At 51.0% G+C, this 12,509-nt stretch overlaps 1 protein-coding gene across 1 annotated transcript in view; it reads right to left on the bottom strand.

The window, feature by feature from the left end:
• The window catches only part of CUX2 (cut like homeobox 2), a 262,762-nt gene extending 251,995 nt beyond the window's left edge, over nucleotides 1-10,767 (bottom strand). Inside the window, exon 1 of the mRNA XM_068563131.1 lies at nucleotides 10,705-10,767. Coding sequence (XP_068419232.1) covers nucleotides 10,705-10,767 — 63 coding nt within the window. The remainder of the gene's footprint in view (nucleotides 1-10,704) is intronic.
• Nucleotides 10,768-12,509: the final 1,742 nt, after the last annotated feature.

Raw genomic sequence — 12,509 nt, 5'->3', positions numbered from 1 at the left:
CAAGCCCATGCTCAAATCATTTCAGGTGCTGCTCCCAGGGTACCTGAAATTCAACAGGAATGACCTCAAACTACCTCACAGCATCACTGTCATCATCATCATAGTTATTATTATTGTTGGTGTTGTTGTTAATAAAGACAATGATTAATAACAGTCACTATCTTGGAAAGGCTTACAGCATGCCCAGCCCTAGGCTGTGTCTGTATTGGTTTGTTGCTCTTTACTTCTCACAGCCTTGAAGAAAAGTACTTCCATCTCCAAACGGTTATAATAGAGAAGCTTTATGAGGGCAGGGACTTGGTCTGTTTTGTTCACTGCTGCACCCCCAATACCTCACATTGCACCTGACACGTAGCAGGTGCTGAATAATTTTCATTAAATGAATGAATGAATAACCTGTCTCGACAACCCAGGGAAGCTCCAGTTTAGACAGGAAAACTGAGGCCCGGACAGAGTCCTTCTGCCACAAAAGGAAAGGGGAGACTCCGATCCTGACCTCTTGCCTGACTGTAAACTAGGAGTCCCAGGGGATGCTGAGCAGGAAATCCCCTCAACTCTAGCGTCGCTGTCCGGAGACCTTGATCCCTCTTTGATGCCTGCTGGGTTGATCAGATGGGCCCATGAACCAGGCTTTGGGAGAAGAACGTCATCTGGGCCCAAAAACGTGTTAACTGGCTATCTGTGTCCCCCATAACAGCCATCTCACCGGCTGCAGGGACCTGCTTTGAGTTGTCTGTGACTGAGGCCACCAAACCACCACTGATGGTCCACAGTCTGCCAGAAATTAATTAATGGATTTATTAATTAGGATGGGAGCCACCTCCCAGGCTGGAATTGGGGTCACCAGTTTCTAAAGCAAGACTCACAGAGCTAAAGATAAACCCTTGTTCACTGTGAGTCTGAGGCCCGTGCCCAATTCCCAGTCACAGAGTGAGAGACTTTCAAGAGCTAGTGGTGGGTGAAGAAGCTGGGGATCTGGGAGGAGCTGGGTCCCCCAGGACCACCCCCCAAGGTGGAGTCAAGGCAGCTGCCTCGCCTCACCCTTCCTGTGGTATCCATCCATCCCATCATCCAAATATTTATTAAGAACTTACTATGTCATTGCTCTCCCCAGGGAGGAATGTAGATGGTAAATAAATGAACAAATAAATACGCATTATCACATCAGGTAAAGCAGATGGCGGTAAAGAAATGGGGGGAGGCTATTTTGGAAAGAGAGCTTAGGGAGGACATCTCCGAAGAGGTGATATTTAAGCAAAGGACTGAAGGGACTGAGACAGAACTAAGGAGATGTCTGGGAAAGCGTTTCCCAGGCAGTGGGAACAGCAAGTGCAAAGGCCCTGAGGCTGGAATGTTTGGTGTGTTCAAGGAACAGTGAGGAGGCCAGAGTGCTTGAATAAAAAGGGGAGGAGTGGCAGGAAATGAGTGAGAGATAACGGAGGGGTGAAAATGGGAAGGGGGGGACCTAATCACACAGTGGGCCAGGTAAGAACAGGTAACGAGGAAGAGACAACGCTGAGAGTAACACCCCCCAGGCTCCCAAAAAGAAATAAAAGATACCTCAACTGAGCACTTCCTATGTATTAGGTGCCTTAGGTAGATGTCCAAACCTCATTTCATCTTTCCTGTAGGGAAGTGTGATCCTCTGAGAAGCAGACACAAAGGCAGGATTACAAGACAGAGAGATTTATCAGGATCAATGCCTGCACCTGCAGGAGGGAGCCAGAATGAAGGAGAGAAGGAAGGAAGGGAGGGAGGGAGGGAAGAAGGAAGGGAAGTTGGTAGGTAGGCTGGCTGGTTTGTGGAAGCATCCTAGACTGCCGAGGAGTCTGGAGCCTGCAAAGGAGTCCTGTGTGTCCCAGGCACAGGTCTGCTTTTAGTCCCTGCTAAACTCAGCTCCTGGCTGTGGCACTCGTGGGGTGATCTCCAAGAGCAGTTATCTGGTGCCACCTGCCAATCACACTTCCTATAGTCAAAGATCTGCAAGGTGCATTCTCATAGCCGCCACTGGAAGGTACCATTATTTAATCCATCTTACAGCTGAGAAAACCAAGTCCAGAAAGGGGAAATAACTTGCCCAAGGGCATGCAGCTAGGAAGGAGCAGAACTGGCATTTGAATCCTGACTGCCCCGTGCGTGATCACGAGATAAACAGAGGATGGTGGGGCGCGTTTTGCAACAGAGCAAGAATTGGGCTTGAATACCTTGTTAAAAAATAAAAGTAATACCCAAGGCTTTTATGGTGTTTGACAGTTTACTAAGTACCCACTGAGACAGATTCATTCCGGGCCACACATGTGCTAAATAATCTTATTTTATGCTTCATCCTTACTCCCAACTGACAGATGGCAAGAGTGAGGATGAAGGTGGGTCCATGAGCCACTCAGAATCTGTGACCAGCCTCATTGCCTTCCTTCAATTCCTTGCATGCACTATTTTTCCACCCACCTCAAGGTCTTAGCACGTTTCCTCTGCTAGGATGCTCTTCCCTGACCTTGTCCAAGATACCTCGGCTGAAGCATCACTTATTCCAGGAAGGCTCCCCCAATGCTCAGACTCAGGCAGTTCTTTTGCCTCATACTGTCTCAGAATCAAATCCCCTTGTGTGACTACACATCCATCTGTCCAATGAGACATGTATCCACCCCCCCCATTGTCTGTAGGCTGGGTGAGAGCTGGCACTTTGTCTTCCTGTTCACTGTGATATCTCCGGTATATTATTATTACTTATAGTATTTATGCTATTTACTTATTATTATTTACACAGTTATTAGTTATAGTTATAACTTATACTGTGAGTGGTGACTATACATTTCCAGAGTGAAGGACAATAGCAGTTATTATTATTAACATTATATAGCACGTCTATGTCCTGAGCACGGATTTCACACTTCACGTGCATTAACTCACTTATTCCACAATCCTTAAGGAGGTGGATACTACTATTATCCCCATTTTACACAAGAGAAAACCAAGGCTCAGAAAGGTTAAGTGACTTGCCCAAGGTCACACAGCTGTTAAGTGGCAGAGCTGGGACTAGAGCCAGGCCCCCTGGCTCCAGAGTCCTCACTAAATGACTTTGGGAATGGGAGACTGCAGGGCTTGAGTTTGCAGCCCACACTACACCCCTCAGATACCTGGAGCCCATGGACACTCATAATGGACAAGCACCCCAAGTAGATGCCCCCAGCAGAGTCGCCTCTGAGTGACCACCTCACTCAGGGATACCTGCCCTCGACCTGGCTGCCCTGGTGACCCCTGTGGTCCCCGTCTGCAGCACCCACACTCCAAACAGCTGGTTGGACAAGTCTATCGACCGTAATGGTTCCTGGGGAGCCATTTACCCCGTCCAGTTTGAGCGACGGCGGCCCAGAGAGTCTTAAGCACTGCTTGGCTCCGGGCGTCTCGGGCAGACAACCAGCTCAGGCCAAAGAGGCTGAAGGATTGATTTTTTTTTCTCTCTTTCTTTCTTTTTAATGACAAATGCGTATCCTGGAACTGCTGTTTCATCTGGCTGAACTGAAGGATGGCAGAGGGGGTGTTTAGGGAAAGGACAGGGAAGGAGGGGGCAGCCACTGGCCCACTTTGAGGGTGACTGAGCTACTGAGGAAAAGCAGAGACAGAGGGCTAATCACGTATCTTCATGAAGCTGGTCAAGGGCCTTTTGTTTTTTCTGGAAATGCTGCCTCTTCTGACACTAGGCACCTGGAGAAAGGCAGCCAGTGGCCTTGACAGCTACCCTCCTCATGACCCCTACAGCTGACCTGACCACCGCAGACCCTCAACCCAGGGCCTTTGCACCACTGTTCCCTCTGCTTGGCATGCCCTTGCCAGGTCTCCACCTCCTGCCAGGTGTGGCCAGAGCGCTTGATTTATATGGGATACTGGATATCTGAATTTCTTAGGTAACATCTCCTGTGTTTTAAATGCTGACAAACTTACACAAAAGTGTTTTTAAAATAGTGCACTAATCGAGACAGATACATCCGTTGGCCAGACATAGCTCCAGTCTGCAATCTCTGTGGTCAGAGCTCCCAAAATATAAGACATCACACACGATATTAGTAATATATTAATATAGTAAGCCCCCAATGGAGTAAAAGAGAAGAGAAAAAGTGCCCAGTAATCTCTAAAACAAGCTTTCAAGGCCAGCAAGTTCCGGAATCCACTGCTTATTTGGTTTTCTCACCCCTCTCTTACTCTCTAAAAATACCAACAACAATAAGAAGTAAGACACGTACAGAACAGTAGTTGTGTGCCCAGCACTGTGCTAAGCACTTTCACATTTAAAGTGCTTTAATCTTTAAGAACAACCTAAAAGGTGAAGACTACTATTGGTCCCATTTAGAGACAAGGAAATAAGGCTCAGCGAGGTTAAGTGACCCATCCCAAATCACATAGCCAGTAGGTGATGGAGCCAGGATTGGAAGCCAGACAGGGGCCCCTCACCATCCTGGCTCCTTGTACTTCCCTCTTGAGGGAAAGAGTATAGAACAAGTTTCTAGAACTAAGTCTGATCTACCCCAATACTCTTAACTGAAAAGTGAAACACTTGCATGCCACAGCCATCACATAGACCGGTAGACCAGGCTCAGCAACTATTGCCCTAAAGCCAAATCCAGCCCACCACCTGTTTTGGTAAAGTTTTATTGGAATATAACCATTTCCGTTCATTCTTATTGTCTATGGCTATTTTCATGCCATAGTAGCAGAACTGAGTGCTTGCAACAGAGACCACAAAGTCTAAAGCATATTATTATCTGCCTCTTTACAGAAAAAGTTTGCCAACCCTGATGGCAGACCTAGATGGTTTCCTAAAGAGTCTAGAGAGATGCCACACCCTGAGAAGGTTATGAGGTCAAAACCCTCAGGGAAACACCATCCTTAGAGATGTGGAAGCACATTTGCACATTAAAGGGGAAAAAGGGTAGTGTAAGCTTCTTTAGGTATTTGGGGTGAGACTAAACGAAAAGAAGGAGCCAGCCATGGGAAGATCTGGAGAAAAAGAGTCCCAGGCAGAGGGAACTGCAAGTGCAAAGTCCCTGAGGTAAGAATGTGCTTGATGTGTTTAAGGGACAAAAAGACCATTGTGACTGGAGCAGAGTGAGAAGGAGAGAGACTGGAGATGAAGCCAGAGAGACAACAGGGGGGCAGATTACGGGAGCCTTACAATCAGGGGAAAGGACTCTGGATTTTAAACTTTTAAGTATGACAGGAATAGGTTGTTCATATCCTACAAAACACTACAAATGATTTTTGTGAATGGATCTGCAAGGCTTAGAAACCAAGAACTCCATCCTAGACATAATTTCTTGTCTCAAAAATTTGTTTAAACAGTCAATAGCTCCCCCTCACTGCCAGAACGGGCCCCCAGGTCGTCAGAAGACAATATGTTTAACTGGCACACAAAGTATGTCAGCATCCTTCCCTTTTAAAGCAACTAGTACAGCAGACCAGATGCGCACAGCCAGGCCGTGTGATGGATTAAGAAATGGGACACTTGGAATGTTGGGTGATTCACCCAGGGGTGTTAGAGGCTGCACCTTTTAGCTGCTCTTGGGGCCCTTCCTCTCCATCTACTACCTCCATCTTCCCCGACATCTTCAATATAAGCCACTGTCATTAATAAAGAACACCCCCAAGGCAGAAAAATCAAACCGAAGACTGAACCCTGAATTCCTAAGCCAGGAACAAAGGCAGGCCACCACCTCAGTCCCCTTCCCATGCTCAACCTCTGCCAGACTCAGTCTCTGAATTAGATAACTGGAAGCCACCAGAAATTCAGCCCTTTCAGAGAGCAACAGAGAAAACCACAGTTCCTGGACAGCCATGTCCACCATCATCCAGGACCAAATTTAGCACCAGCCGAGGTGCTCACGTTTGAAATTCCATCTGATGGAAGAAAGGTTACCACAACAGAATGTCAAGTTCGAAGACAGAATCCTCCTTTTAACAGAAGAGTTTTTTTAAAAAAGCAGGAGAAAGAAAGAAAAAGGAAGGAAAAAAAAGAAAAAGCACCACCACCATCAGAAAAGCTGTTCCCTCTGGTCAAAATAACACCGTGCTCATCTGAAATAACCCACTGAGATGCTTATTTGCTTCTTTAGGCTTGTCCGTGGTTTCTCGATTTTCTACAGTGAATTCAGGTATGAATAAAAGAAACTTCGAGACCTCCAACAGCAAAAGCGGTCAGGGATGAGACGCTGCTCGTTTTTCTTCCAGCACTCAAAGAGAGAGCCCATCTTTGGGAAGCAATTTCTGTCGAGTTGAGAATCCAGAATTTTGGGATGCCCAGAAAAGACTGCTGGGTTCTTTAAATAAATTCTCAACACCTGTTTCTAGCTCCTTCTGCAAAAAAGGCCCACAGGGTGTGGCTTCCAATGAATTGGAGAGGCAGATGGAATAGGGTCACCCACTGGTTGGACTTGGAAGGGTCCAGGGGGCTGACCAATGGTTTGGTCGTATTCACAGAGCTGCTGCTAGAAATCTCCCCTCACCCCCTCTGCCTCTCACCTCTCCCTTTCCTCCCCTCCAACCTCCCACAGCCCTTGCCTAATGCCAACCCATCGCACGGGCCTGGGCCTGGGCCACGCCAAGCCTGCTCTGCTCATGCTCCCCACCCTGGCAGCACTTCTATTACAGCAAAGTTTCCAAAGTTAGGATTCCGCCAACAGGGCTGATAGCTTATTTACTGCTGTCATCTAAAGAAAGAGGAATTTTGACACATTGTTAAATGATAGCACATTTAGATAAGTCAAGCTGTCAGAGGCTCTAATGGATGTCTAAACTCTCTGTGGCTGATATGTAAAACTTACGCACTTCAGAACATCATAAGGTTATAATATTTTAATCACATCCACGCTCTTTTCTAAACTTTGAGCAGGGAAAAACATTCCATCAAGTCCCATCTCCCAGGCGCCAAGAAACTGAGCCTTCCCAGAAGTTTCTCCAAACTCCTTACAAAAAGTCCAGCTTCTCTCACTCGACCCGTCAGTCTTTCTCCCTAAATGCTCACACCCCAAGCGGAATTCGCCTTTTCCTCTAAAACTCGTACTATATGATCCCTCCACCCAACCTCTTTCCTCCCAAGAAACGTAGATGTGCGTTCAGACTGGGCACCAACTCTTGTTAACCCTCTTCGAAGACAAAAAAAAGATATCACAGGAGACTGGACCCAGAGCATCATTAAAAAAGTGGCAAAGTGAAGCAGAAAAAGAAAATCACAAAGGTATGAATCCAATTATGACGATTATACACAGAAAAGCCATAAAAAAATACTGCATCAGTAATGTTCACCATAAAGCAATCTTATAACCAAATGAAATATGCCTAGCATCAACTCTGAGATAGAATTTTTTTTTCTTCTCATTTCCTGGACTGCTAGCAGCAGAGGGAAAAAAAAAAAAAGAACAAGCAGAGAAAGGGGGAAGCAGTTTCAGGGATCCTGGAGTAGGGTACCAAATGTCACAGCATCTTTACCATCATCAGCCCTCAAGTCATTAAGACTGTTGACTGACTTCCATCCTAGGAAAACAGCCCCGCTGTGTCCAGAGATGGCACTGGAAGGAATAATAACCGGACTGCTTCTATATTTGAAAAATGTATACTTCCGGAGGGCTGTGCGCAGGCCGGTACAAGGTCACCTTTCTTGCCAGGATCAGGGTGGCGTCAGCAGCATGGTCTGGCCTGGGGACACAGGCCTCCTTTGCTGCCTCGGCCACTTTAACGCTCAGCAACTAGTCTGCATGAAACCACTGAATTGAAGCCACACACCTCACACTCATAAGCAGCTGGGCCGCGTGAAGAGTGGGCCCAAAGCTCTTGGCCTGCACAGGGCCTGGGGTGGGGACCCACCTTTCCTACCCAGATCTTGGAACGAGCCAGCTGAAGTTTTCCTTTCTGGCTATCTCCCCTGTGAGAGGAAAGTGGGAAGGGAAAAAAATGAAAATAAAAGTATGGCGTAGGAGTCATTAGCATTATGCACAAGAGATGATCCCGGGCAAAAGTGCTTAGGCTCATAATCCGTTTCCAACAAAATGCCATCAGTAAGAATACGGGGGTTGCGGGGGGAGGTGCCGGCCTACCGGGCAGGGGAACAACTGAACATTTCAGGACGAGGGTGGGGACCACGGCAGATGTGAGGGCCTCAATGTTTACACTCGGCCACCGCTGCCACATTTACCTCTCTGCTCTCTAAAGGTGTGCAGCTTTTCAAACTCCCACAGGGACCCCCCCCACACTTAATATCCATGTAAATGAGCTTAACCCCTTCACCAGAGCCTTCTCCTTTCGTGCCAGACACACCAGCCATTGTCTTAATGAACACACCCGCCCCTCCCGCACCCTATGTATACACCCTGTGCAGGGAGACGTCTTGGCCCTGTATCTCCATCACCTGAACGAGGCTCTCCACCATCCCCACCTTCATCCTTTCCAGTTCAAATTTGCTTTTCCACCTCAGCATCTTCTAAAACCCTAACAAAGGGTTCTCAGATCAATGACAGTCCAACTAGAATCAAGATTTGGGTGACCCCAACAGCTCCACAAAAGACCCCTGAGCCTGAGAAGGAGAAGAGTGAGGTTCAACACCCCCTCCACTCCAGCTCAGAAATCAGCCCCCTGGGAGCCGCACCCACCCCTCAGCATCCAGCCCCAGGTCTCACTCTACCTCCCGGTTGCAGCCCAAGCTCCCCGGATTGAAAACGAGTTATCTAATGAAAATTGTGTTAACTGACATTCTGGCCCAACCGGGAGCAAATACCAGCGCTGCAAATCTCGCCGCGGAAATTTTCTCCAGCCCAGAATAACAATAGGACCCTGCAAAGGGCTTTCACCAGCCCTTCTGGTTCCTCTTCTCTTGTCTGCCACGTTCTTGTCATTCCTTATGTTACAGAACATCAATCATAAATAAAGACGCTGTCCCCCAGCCGTGCCCGGGTCTCATTTACAAACATTAGCAGGGAATACAATTACCATTGGCCTTCGTGCCAAGCCCAATGTGGCTGCCCAACTCTCTCTCTCCCGTTCTCTCCCTCTCTCTCTCTCCCCCCATCCCCCACTCTTCCAGAAAGGCCACTTTAGCATCATTTAAACCAGCAAGCACAGCTCACAGCCCTGCCCGCCTCAGCTGGCCACCAAACTGTAGCCCCAACTCGAGTGACGACCTGGAATTGCAAGGCACTCGCAGTTATTAACTGCATGCCTGAGTGCCCCGATTTTCTCTCCAGCTCAATGGCTTTGAGGGAGGGGGCCTGCAGGGAGTGAGGAGTTAGGAAGGAGGGGGGTTGGGAAGCCACCAGGAGGAGAGGGGTACTGGAACTACTTATCACAAGAAACTTGACGACATTTGCAGGCGGATTAAAAAAAAAAAAAAAGTGGGTCCCTTTTTATCTCCAGACTGATGCTCTCCCTTCTTCTGAGAATGTCAAGGCCAAGGCAGGATGCTTTAATCGCCCGTTATCAGCACTACTTCCCCGCCCCTTGTTCCCACCGCACCTTGGTGAGACTCCTGGGTTTGGGGGCCTTGTCTGGAGCATCCTGGGGCACCTGGGAAAGGACAGAGGCTAGCGCTGTGCCTCCAGCGCGCAGCTCTCTGAGATTCCACCCCCCAGCTCGGCCTCCTATTGGGTCAGCAGAGAATACCCCCAAATCTGGGGGAGACACACAGACTCCCAGAAAAAGGTGGAATGGGGATAAAGTGCCGGAGTTTGGAAGGGAGTCACCCTAGGGAGGAAGAGGGAAAGAAGAGAGAGAAAGAAAGAAGAGGCTGGAGAAAGGAGAAAAGAGAGTGTCGGGGAGGAAAAGCAGGAGGTAGAAGACAGCGAGGGAATTTCCCATTTAAAAGTTCCCGTGGGCCCGAGAGCCCAGAGTCACCTGCTCTGCTCCGCTCCCGGTTCTCCAAGGCCCCCGAGGCAGGAGCGCAAACTTGCGCGCGCCCCGGGCCCATCTCCACCGCCCGTCCCCATCTAGACTTGGAAAGAGGTCGGAAGCGGGAATAAGACAAGAAGCAAAGACGAACCCCTAGAACCCGGCCCTAGGAGAGGTCTGCCGGTGTAGGCGGCCAGTCCAGCGATGGTGGCTGTAGCGGCTGGGGCGGCAGCAGCGGCCCCCGGGTGGCTGCGCGTCCGGGCTGCGCAGCCAGGCGGGCGGTGGAGGTGCCGGCGGGCGACGGGGCGCGGAGCCGCCTCTTCGCCAACCCCGGATGCCTCCCCCCTCTCCTCCTCCTCCTCCTCCCAGCCCGCCAGCTCCCTCCCTCCCTCGCCCGAACCCGAGCCGGGCGCGGACAGGCACTGGACGCGCTCCGCGGCCTCCCCGGGCGCCGCGAAGTTGGGAGGCGCGCAAAGTGCGGCGCAAGGGGGGTTGCCGGGGGTCCCGCCGGCAGCCCCCTGCCTGGGACCGCAGACCCTGCCTTCCCCGTGCCTCACTCCGCCGCTCGCCCGCCGCCTCGCTCCCCGGACCGTGGGCTCGCTAGCGCTTCTCCATGGTCGCGGCGGCTAATCGATGATTGAACCGAACAAAGAGCAGCGGCGAGATCAATTCCTAATACCTATCGATGGGCAGCGGGCAGTCGAGCCCCGGCGAGCCCCAGCAGCCGCCGCCCGCCTCCCTGGGGCGCCCGACCGCCCTCCCGGGTACCTCCCCAGTGCGCCCAGGGCGCGCCCGAGGGCTCCCCACGGCCGCGCGGCCAGTGCTGCCCGCACTAACCTGGAGTCGCCGTAGATCAAATCGCTTCCAATATTGAAACATCGATCCCACATTGGCGGCCATCTTGGGGGCTATTCGAGACGCACACACACAAGAGTTTGGCTTTTCTCAATGGCTGCACTCAATATCCGGGCTGGACTCCCCCCAGCCCCGGGGCCGCCGCCGGCCGCCCGGGCCCAGCGCGCCGCCGCTCGGGGCCCCTCGGGCGCCCCACGGCCTCCTGCCACCCGCAGCCCCTCGGCGCCGCTGCGCCGCCGCCGCCGGGCCCGGGAGCCGTGCGCCCCCCCGACCCCCGGAGGGCGCGGGAGGAGCGCGCGGGGCGGGGAGCTCGGTGCCCGCCCGGGGGAGGCGGCCGGGGATGGGATGGGAGGGGAGGCGGGGGGGGGGGGGGGGGGGGAGGCAGCCTCTCCAAGAGGCGCTGGCGCCACCGCTGCCCTGCCTGCAGCCGGCTCCCGGGCCCGCGGAGCGCTCGCTGCATCTCCCCCCCAAGTCCGGGGTCGGTGTGCCGCGCGATTGCACTTGACTTTGGCTTTTTGCAAACTTATCAATACAGACGTAACGTGCTGATCAATGCAAAGGGAAGTTTGGGGGGGGGGCAGTAGGAGGCCGGCGCGTGGGGCGCCTACCCCCGCCTCGCACCTGTCTGTCCCCCATCCCCGGCACTGCATACTTAAAAAAGTTAATAGTTTGCAATGCATTTTTTTTCTTTTGCAATCGGAGCACACACAACACGTGCCTCGGGCTGCCGCCGCTCCTCCTCCAGCTAAGCTTCGCATCCGAGGGTAGCAGCCCGCAGCTCGAGCTGCGTAGACTCGCCGGCCGGCGGGCTTATGGGAGCCGGCCAGAGGGCGGGTGGTAGCTGCCCGGGGGCGCCACTGAGTTGTGGGAAATGTCACCACTGCCGCGCGCAGTTTCCACGCCATGATACTGTTATGATTATTACTAGAGAGCGGTGTCTTGGCCACAGCACTGGGTTTTTTCCTGGGGTCCTCTGCAATAGGGATTCTTGTTATTGTTATTATTTTCGGGAGCCTTTAGTCCAATTACATGGGCTCCTCACAACTTTAGAATGGGAGGCCGTTTTATTGTTATGATTATTAAAGAGGGTTACGAAACCTCTTGAGCCCTTTTCCACGCAGTGGGTTGGCTTTTATTGTTATGATATGTTGAGGGGGCCCTAGCCCAGCTCTGGATCATTAACAACTACAGAGGTTTCTGCTATTGTTACCATCATTATTACAGGGTCCTTAGCCTAGCTGGGGACCCCAGGTCCTTTGCAGTATGGGCCTCCTTTATTATGATTGTCTTTAGCCCAGCTGGAGGGAAATTCTGGTCTTCTGCAATTTCTCAGACGCTGGACAAAAGAGGTGACTAGATTTCTTTTACATTTTCCCTCTTTTTGCCTCTGTGCAAGTGAGAGGTCCCCAGTCTCTTCCCAAACTCCTATCCTCCCCCCACCCCAGGAGGAACTCAGACCTCCCAAGCCCCTCCATAACTAACACTTCTCCTGACCCTGGGGTCACTCTCCCTCTCTGGCATGTCCCCCTGCCAAATCCCACCCCAAAAGGGGGCATTTCCCCCCTTTTTCTCTGGGCAAAAGATATGCTTTTATAGACAGCAAACAGAAATTATATTCTCTTTTTATGACTTCTGACATCACTCTTGGTCTGGGACAATAGATCAATACAGAGGGTTATAAAAAAGATAAAGTTTAGAAGAGTTGTAAAGAAGAAAGAATCGTGATGGATATTTTTGATGATTTTCCAATATCTGTGTCTTGGAACACGTGCTTCAAGGCAATTAAA

Source organism: Eschrichtius robustus, chromosome 14, assembly GCF_028021215.1.
Source record: "Eschrichtius robustus isolate mEscRob2 chromosome 14, mEscRob2.pri, whole genome shotgun sequence".
NCBI classification, from domain to species: domain Eukaryota; kingdom Metazoa; phylum Chordata; class Mammalia; order Artiodactyla; family Eschrichtiidae; genus Eschrichtius; species Eschrichtius robustus.
The sequence above is the reverse complement of the archived record's forward strand: the minus strand, read 5'-3'. Positions and strand labels throughout refer to the sequence as shown.